The sequence below is a fragment of the Cannabis sativa genome, chromosome 7 (genome assembly GCF_029168945.1).
Source record: "Cannabis sativa cultivar Pink pepper isolate KNU-18-1 chromosome 7, ASM2916894v1, whole genome shotgun sequence".
Taxonomy (NCBI): Eukaryota; Viridiplantae; Streptophyta; class Magnoliopsida; order Rosales; family Cannabaceae; genus Cannabis; species Cannabis sativa.
Genome location: NC_083607.1, coordinates 44,411,447 through 44,420,849, shown reverse-complemented (window position 1 = coordinate 44,420,849; position 9,403 = coordinate 44,411,447). Strand labels below are relative to the sequence as shown.

The following is a 9,403-nucleotide window of genomic DNA, read 5'->3' as shown; positions in this document are numbered from 1 at the left end:
TGATTTTTTCATTATTTTAATGCCATATAATTCAAATCTAACCCTAGTGGAATGCTATAAATAGATAGTGAAGGCTTCAGAAAAATTACACTTTTCTTCTGACTTTTTCTATTCAGAAAAACTGAGCCTTCTCTCTCCCTATCTTTAGCTGACCACTCTCTCTCTTCTTCCTTAGAATTTCGAAATCCTTAGTGATTTGAGTAGTGCCCACACACATCAAGTGATACCTCAATCATAGTGAGGAAGATCGTGAAGAAAGATCATCAGCAAAGGAGCTTCAGCATCAAAGATTCAGAGAAAGAGATCCAGGTTCAGATATTGATAATGCTCTGCTACAGAAAGGAATCAAGGGCTAGATATCTGAACGGAAGGAGTCATTATATTCCGCTGCACCCAATGTAAGGTTTCCTAAACTTTATATGTGTTTAATTTATCGTTTTAGAAAGTTCATATTTAGGGTGTTAATCAACATACTTGTGAGTAGATCTAAGATCCTGGTAAAATAATTTCCAACAATATGTGCTAACAACCATCTTACCACAAAGTTTGACATGTGCTTTTTGTAACTCTAGAAAAATTCTAAGTAACAAAGGTAGCAAAAATTGGCTTAAAAATAACATTTTACAAGAATAAATGAGTAATTTTTGAAAAATTTGACCATGAAAATATTAATATGACAAAATTAAGAAACATGCTTGAATATGCTCACCACCCCCAACTAAAATCAGACAGTGTTCTCAATGTCTAAAGATATAAAAATTAAAAGAATAGGGAAAGAGAACACCTGGAGAGCAAGCAACCATGGATAGCAGCGATATTGATCCTCGAAAAAACAAAACAAAAATAAAGGAAATAAATAGTGAATAAAATATAAACATAAACAGAAATAGAAACAACCTGATCATTCTGGGTAGGCCAGAGTCACAAAGGTGATCTCCTCAGGTAAGCCTACCCTCTTACCAGAATTTGTCAATATCGCACATGGAACGAAGAAGCGTTTCATAGATCGGGTCTGGAATCGCAAATTCTCATATTGCGACGGTGATGCTTCATCTTGGGACATCTCAAGAATGGAAGAAACATTAGCTTCCTCAGGTGGATAAAGCATATTTTCAGTATCAAAGTCATGGAGGAGATCATTTAAAGAATCAGAATCATCATGCAAAAGAACTTCCTCCTCAACAATTGTGTCTATCACATCAGTATGATAGCAATCTTCCTCTTCCTCTGGTGTTTGTTTCACAACATGAAAAATATTGACCTCCATAGTCATATTCCCAAAAGATAATTTCATGAGACCATTGCTACAGTTAATGAGAGCATTGGCTGTTGCAAGGAAAGGCCTACCGAGAATGATGGGAATTTTTGACTCAGTATTAACCTCAGATTGAGTGTCCAAAATCAAAAAGTCAGCGGGGTAATAGAATTTTCCAACTTTAATCAAGACATCTTCAACTATTCCTCGTGGCTTTTTAATTGAGCGGTTAGCCAATTGTAGCACCACAGATGTGGGCTTGATTTCTCCTAAGCCTAGTTGCAAGTAAATTGAATAAGGCATGAGACTAACGCTTGCGCCTAAGTCTAGGAGAGCTTGACCAAATCCTTGTGTCCCAATTTGGCAAGCGATTGTAGGACAACCTGGATCTTTGTATTTGATCGGTATCTTTTGTTCAATCACCGCACTTACTTGTTCTGTCAAGAATGCAGTTTTCTTGACATGGTGTTTTCTTTTCATGGTGCATAAATCCTTGATGACCTTGGCATATGCTGGTACTTGTTTGATCACATGCAAGAGAGGCAGGTTGATCTTCACTTGTTTTAAATTTTCTAGGATTTCACCTTGATTTTCCAGTACCTTCCTAGTAGATTTCAAAGCCTGAGGGAAGGGCACCTTCACTGGAGGGTTTTGTGGCACATTAGCATTTGGAGCGTGCATTGGTACACTAGTGGTCTTAGGTAATGGTGATACTGTACTTTGACCACTTTGAGTAGTAATGGCATTAACCCCCTTTAGATTAGACTCTGAAGAAGTAGAGGTTTGTGCCATATGTTGCCCTTTGGGAGTGATTAGAGGTTGAGCGGGAAGCTTACCACGCTCTTGAATGGCTGAAGAATCATTTAACTTTGTTAATTGAATCTTTATGTCCTTCAATTCCTCTATCACCTGAGCAAAATAAGTCCTGAACTCTAGTTGAGAGTCTGCGAGAATTTTCATGGAATTCTCAAGAGAATTATTTTGTTGATCAGGTTTCCATTGGCTCCCAGATGCTTGATTTTGACTTGTATCCTTCCAACTGAAATTGGGATGGTTACACCAACAAGGATTGTATGTGTTGGAGTAGGCATTATAAGGCTTCTTGTAATCTCCTAAGGCATTACATTGTTCCTCATTTCCTCCCCTCAACATACTAAGATTAGGGCACTCTTGTGGTTGATGATCTGTCCCTCCACAAATAAATCATGGTTCTTGCTTTTCCACTGTTGCAACCATTTGGAGTGCTTTACCTTCTTGAGTTTTGAAAGCCTCAAATTGTTTTTTCAGAGCTTCAAGTTGAGCTTTCACACTATCCTCCTCCTTCAATTGGTAGACTCCGGCTGTTCGTGGCTTATCCGTAGGACTTGGTGCACTCCATGTGTAGGATTTTTCAGAGATTTCTTCAAGATATTCCAAAGCTTCTTTGGGATCTTTCTGAAGGAAGTCGCCATTGCACATCATTTGTACGAATTGTCTTTTGTCGGCTGTGAGACCGTCGTAGAAATAGCTGACAAGACGCCAACTTTCGTATCCATGATGTGGGCACTGGCCCATCAAATCTTTAAACCTCTCCCAGACCTGATGAAACGTTTCATGGTCCTTTTGGGTGAAGGTAGAGATTTGCCTCTTAAGGCTACTAGTCTTATGGGCTGGGAAAAATTTAGAGAAAAATGCTTTTGTCATTTCGTCCCATGTCCCAATAGACCTTGGCCTTAAGGAATACAACCAGCGTTTTGCTTTATCCTTGAGTGAGAAAGGAAAGAACTTCAATCTCACCAAGTTAATGATGTCAGCTTGGTTGTTGAATGTGGCCACCACCTCTTCGAAGGCCTGAATATGCACATATGGACTCTCATTTTCCAAACCATGAAAGGTTGGTAAAAGTTGAATCATGCTAGGTTTGAAATCGAAGTTGGGTATATTCATGGGGTACATTATGCATGAAGGTGTGGCCGTACGCGTAGGATGTAGATAATACTGTAGCGTTCTTGGTTGGATTTCCTGTTGTTGAGCCATCATTGGCAGTGCAGGAAGTATGGGTGATGGTGGTGAATGAGAACGAGTGGAAGAAGACGATTTAGGAGAGTTTTCTAAAATTTCAATTTGTTGTTTTATAAATCTCCCTAATCTGTCTATATTTCGTGACATTCACTTTTTTTTATTTTTTTGTATTTTCACTTGTTAAATAACGTAAATTACAACTATGTAATAATGCAAGGGTATTCACACAAGATATTCCCAGGCCGATTGGGAAGGTTGCCAAGGTACCGCTTCATCCCACACTTTTACTAGAACTCCCCGAGGTTGCTAGAAAGTGTAGAGGGTACTCTACCACAAACCTTTAAAGCCAATCTTTCTTAGACAGAATGATCTCAGTTTGTACCACTTTTACCATTACACAATTGGGTTTACACTAAAAAGTTTATGAAAATATTTTATGCACAATTTTTTTTTTTTAGCCTAAAGGATAAAAGTCTAAAACTAACCTAAAATAAATAAAAAAAAAATGGCTAATCCTAAAAAAGATACACAAAATAGAATAATGTAAAAAAAAACAAATAAATAAAAAAAAACTAACACCCTAATATAGTAGCAAAATAATAAATACAACTAACAAATAAACTAAACAAAAAAAGTACTTGCTTTTTTTTTTTACAAAAAGATTGAAGAAGAGAAAAAAATAATAATAATAATATATAGTGATTTTTTTTTGAATCTATATATATCCCCCAAAAAAAAAAAAACTAAATAAATTATACTATATTAATTAATTTTTTTTTTTTGATATAAAAAAAATAAAGAAGAGATAAAAAAAAGTAATAAAAAAACCTACTATACTAACCTCTTGTAGCGTAGAAACCTCCCCGGCAACGGCGCCAAAAATTGATGTCGCCCAATTAGTTACACTGAGGTCGCAGTAGTAAACGGGCTATATGTCGTATCCACAGGGAGGAAAAATACACTCAAAAGGACAGTTAGTAATTTTACGAGAATAAAATATGAACCTTGAATGTGATGAGAATATTGAGAAAATGTTTTTTTAAAAATTAAACAAGTAATTAAAACGAGAAGTGATCAGAAAATGATTATGGAAGACACAAGCTTTGTACATGCAATTATATTTTCCTAATAAAATTGATCCTTTAACCTCAACTATAATTCTACACCATTAATTATAGTTGGAAAATGTGTATGATTAAGCTTACTACAAAAATATGTTCTCTAATTAAATTAATACTACCTCTAAAAATACTATCATATTATATAATTTAAATCGACAAAATACCACCGGCAGAATGCAGTAAAAATCATATAATATAATAAACACTCTAATAATTAATAGTTTAACTTACATAAGAAAAGCATGACTGAACTTATATAAAAGGTACTATTAAATTTAAAGTGTAATTAAGAAGAAGAGAAATTTAATATAACAAATGTGAAAATGAAGAACAAAGAGAATCAATATATTAGAAGAATAAAAATTGCATGAACTTACACTTGAGTCTTGCCAAAAAAATTAGCCTAGAAAAGGCATTGTCTTTACACCAAAATTAATAAAACAAAATAAAGAAGAAAGAAAGAAAAGACACAATTTTGGTATAATAACTCTAGGTAAAATCTGATGCCTTTTTACAATAACAAATGGTGTTATTTATAGTGAAAATTGGCTCTCCAAAATGGTATTTTTCGTGTACCATTTAGTGGGATAGATGGCTAAAATAACTGCTGAAGTGGAGTAGTGTTTTCTGCTTGTCAATTGATGGGGTCCGCATCTATTGGAGAAGGCAGACATGACCCACTACACGAACAAAGTTGTGAAGAGAATGTTGGTTGTTGCTGTCAAATTTGAGTAATGGGCTTCCCTTCATTCTTGGCCCAATTGGAAATTAATATTGGAGAGATGACATGGGCGTGGATAATTCACAAAGTTTGGAATAATAATTGATGGTAAGGAAGTGAATGAGTTTTGCTTGGACCATTGCCTCTCTTTTGCAAAAATACCAACTATTGAGTTGGGTTTCCAAGCTCCAAACATACCAATATTTTACTAACTCAAATCTGAAAAATAACACAAAATTAAAATAAATTAAATATTTTCAACGAAAATAAATTTACCATTGATAATATGAAATATTTAATTTATATTAATTTAATATGCATAAATAAAGATTTAAAATGTACAAATTTGAGCCTTAATCAAAATGGACCTAAATAAAATCTATCATGGTGTGACATTTTATTTAGCAACAACCTATATGCATCTATATTAAAACAAAATAAACATATAGGCTCACACAGGTACACACTTGGATGGATCCTATCATGTTGCTAGGTCATACACAGATGAAAGAAGATTGTAAAATTTACCTGTTACAAATTATTAACTTGACCAAGGGAGCCATCAGATCATTAGATCTGGCAAAAAGTAACCATGGCTACTTGCAATTAAGTAATAATAGGTTTTGAAAAACTTACATACAAGCTAAAACCACATACTCCTGCAACAAGGTTAGCTGGATAGTTGGAAGTAGGATTTATTTAATTTTAAATAAATAAATTTCGAAATTAATAATTAAAAAAAATATTTAATTAAAATAAATAAATAATTTAATTTTTGAAAATAAAAATAAAATAAAATAATATTTATTTTTGAAATTTAAAAAAAAAATTGTTAATTTAAATTTCGAAATTATTTAAAAAAAAAAATAAAATTAAACCTACAATTTTGAAAAATTAGGTTTCAACCAACCTAAATATCATTTCAAAATTTGCTAACTACTTTTAAAAAAATTAAATGTTATTTTATAAATAAAAATTAAATACAAATTAGAAAAGATAAATTAAATATCTTTTTCAGATTTTAAATTTAATTTGAATAAATAAAATAATAAAATTTAAAAGTTAGCAAAATATCTTACATCTATTTAAAATTACATGATTGTAATTATCTTATTTTAAATTTAAATAAGGTCAAAATATTTAAAAAAGATTTAATTTAAAAATATTTAAAATCTGACCTTAAATTTAAAAAAAAAAGAAAAAGATATAATAAAATTTAAAAATAAGATAGATAATTAAGCAATAAGATAGATATTTACTATTTTAAAATTCAAATTACACTAATATCTTGAATTAAATTTAAAAAATATTAAATAAATTAATTATGATAATTAGAATTGAATTATGAATAGTAAATGTATAAATACAGAACTACACAAAAAATCGGAAGTTAATTTTTCAAGAAAGGAAGAGTTTGGAGTATCATCTAAAAAGGTATTAGTTTTGGTATTTTATTTGTCTTTTCGATTATCTTTTTTTATTTTATTTTAAAATCTAATAAAAAATTACAACAAATTTATTTTCTAATAAAAAATCTTAGATAGGAGCAATCAAAATTTTAATAACCATCTAATTTTAAAAAATATCTTAATATTAGTTTTTTGTTTGAATGATAAGTAGGTAATGTCTATAGTTAGTTGGAATGTAAGAGGACTCAATGGTGATATAGCTTTACGACAAACAAAATTGTTGTTGAAGTATCATAAAGCAGATGTCATCTTCTTTATGGAGACTAAATTAGCAGAAGGAAAACAGGATTATATGAAAAAATGTCTCGGTTTTGAAGAGGGATATGAAGTGCCACGGAATGGTCTAAGCGGGGGATTAATGTTACTGTGGAAAGGGAACGTTGAAATCTCAAATATAAGATCCTCTTCCAATCATATTAGTTGTTTTATACGATTGGAAAGTCAAGTGTTGGCATGGCATTTTTGTGGATTCTATGGGGATCCTAAGGTCTCTAATAGACATAATACATGGCAATTGCTCGAACACCTCAGAATAGTGGCTACTGGACCATGGATGGTAGTTGGGGATTTCAATGAAATCTTAACTAATCAAGATAAGGAAAGAGGGAACTTGAGAAGACCTTCACAAATGGAAGCTTTTCAAAATACAATAGAATTGTGTGCTCTACATCCTTTGCCTTTTACGGGTGAGCGCTTTACTTGGGCTAAAAATACAAATGGAAATCTAATCAAGGAAAGATTAGATTGGGTAATGGTAAATGAAGCATGGACCGAGATGTTTCCCATAAACACTTTAACCCATTTGGATTATTACCATTCAGATCATAGAGCTTTAATAGTTAATATGCAAGAATGAACAGATAATTCCTTGAAGATTATGAGGAAAAGACCACGGTTTCGGTTTGAAAATATGTGGGCTAAGGAATCTGAATGCCAAAGCATCATCAAGGACAGTTGGTCTTCCTCCTCGACATCATCTATAAATGCCATTACCAGTAACATTCAGAGATGTTCCACAAATCTCTCTTTATGGAGTCGTGTCAAATTTGGTTCTTTAACTGAAAAAATTAAGGAGACTCATGACCAGATTGCAAAGTTGCATAATCTTCAACAACTTTCAACATACTCAAAGGAATTGGGTGAATTGGAAGAAAAATTGAATGATTTGCTTTTTAAAGAGGAAGTGTATTTGAAACAAAGGTCTAGAATACAATGGCTACAAGAAGGAGACCAAAACACTAAATTTTTTCACCAAAAGGCAAAAACAAGGCAAAAAACCAATATTATCAAAGGTATGTTTTCTAGTAGTAATTTTTTGATATTGGTATGTTGTTTAATAATTTATCACATCTCAAGGAATGTTAGAAAAATCAAGGTGTATAGACAACTATACTGTGGAGGTGTTAACTCAACTTATCTATAATATAAAGTGAAATTCTTAAATAATTGTGGTTTAAAATAATCTTCTAAGACATGTTATAGGTTTCAAAAATAGTTATGTCTGTGTTCTAAAGTTGGTAATAGGTTAATTTATAGAATTACAATTTTGAAAATACGAGTTTTTTGTGTTAGAATGTCTTGATAATTTTGTAATTAAAGGAATGGTTTTGAATAAAGAAGAGGATGAAGATTATAATATTATTAAGTATGTGGATAGGTATAGTTTGGATTTAATACCAAAATTGCTTTCTATTAGTAGGTATAATTGGTGTAACAAGTTTGTTTGAAACTAGCATAACTCTTTCAATAGGAAAAACATGCTAAACTAAATCATGGACCTTAGATTTATTAATTAAATAATATTTTAAAGTTTAAGTTTTGTATCCATAGGTTCTTAACTATTATATAAAACTATAGAGGAAAATTTTAAATTATATACAGACATTAAAAAGAAACTATGCAACAATAATTTTATTTTCTTAAGTTTTAATAGTTGTATTCTTGGTAGGCCTTTTAAATAGGGATAATGAATGGTGCTCGAAAGTTGAAGATATGACCAAGATTATCACAGAATTTTATGGACAGTTATTCACAACGGGAACCCCATCTTTACCAAAAATTGAGGAGTTACTTGAAGTAGTTAAACCTGTAGTAACAGAAGAAATGAACTCAACACTAAGAAAACCATTTACATCCGAAGAGATAAGAAAGGCGGTATTTGCCATGTCTACAGATAAAAGTCCAGGACCTGATGGTATGAACGCAAAATTTTACCAGGAGTATTGGGATATAATAGGACCATTGGTAACCAGGACTGTGATAGATTGTATTGAGGGAAATGAAGAATTATCATTGATTAATTCTACAATAGTAACTCTTATTCCCAAAATAAAGGAACCAACATCTGTTAGTGATTTCAGGCCGATAAGCTTATGCAATGTCCTATATAAAATCATCTCCAAAGTTTTAATCAACAGACTAAAGCCTTTTCTCTCAAAGGTAATAAGTGCTACACAGAGCGCTTTTGTTCCAGGTCGGTTAATAACAGACAATGCCTTAGTTGCTTATGAGGGGCTACATAGTTTACGAAGGCATACAAGTGGGAAACAATATTTTGCTGCAATGAAACTTGATATGAGCAAAGCCTATGATCGGGTTGAGTGGGTTTTCGTAGAGAGAATGTTGCTAAAGCTAGGTTTTGAACAACAATGGGTGGATAAATTGATGAAATGTGTCTACTCAGTTCGGTACTCTTTTCAATTAAATGGGCAAATTTATGGGGAAGTAATACCGACTAGAGGCTTAAGACAAGGAGATCCACTTTTGCCATACCTTTTCCTTATATGTGCAGAAGGATTTTCAGCGCTCATCCGACATGCAGAGGAAAAGAGGGATA

At 32.2% G+C, this 9,403-nt stretch overlaps 1 protein-coding gene and 1 non-coding gene across 2 annotated transcripts; one reads left to right on the top strand and one right to left on the bottom strand.

The window, feature by feature from the left end:
• Positions 1-901: 901 nt before the first annotated feature.
• LOC115696563 (uncharacterized) lies at positions 902-2,407 on the bottom strand. Its single transcript, XM_030623457.2, has one exon. The coding sequence runs from the start codon at positions 2,405-2,407 to the stop codon at positions 902-904; it is 1,506 nt and encodes a 501-aa protein (XP_030479317.2).
• Positions 2,408-2,783: 376 nt separating this feature from the next.
• Positions 2,784-2,890, top strand: LOC115698364 (small nucleolar RNA R71). The gene has a single exon (XR_004008116.1). It is a non-coding gene; the product is annotated as a small nucleolar RNA R71 (small nucleolar RNA).
• Positions 2,891-9,403: the final 6,513 nt, after the last annotated feature.

Coding starts and splice junctions, on each gene's coding strand:
- LOC115696563 (XM_030623457.2), bottom strand. CDS start 2,407: ATGTTGAGGGGAGGAAATGAGGAACAATGTAATGCCTTAGGAGATTAC.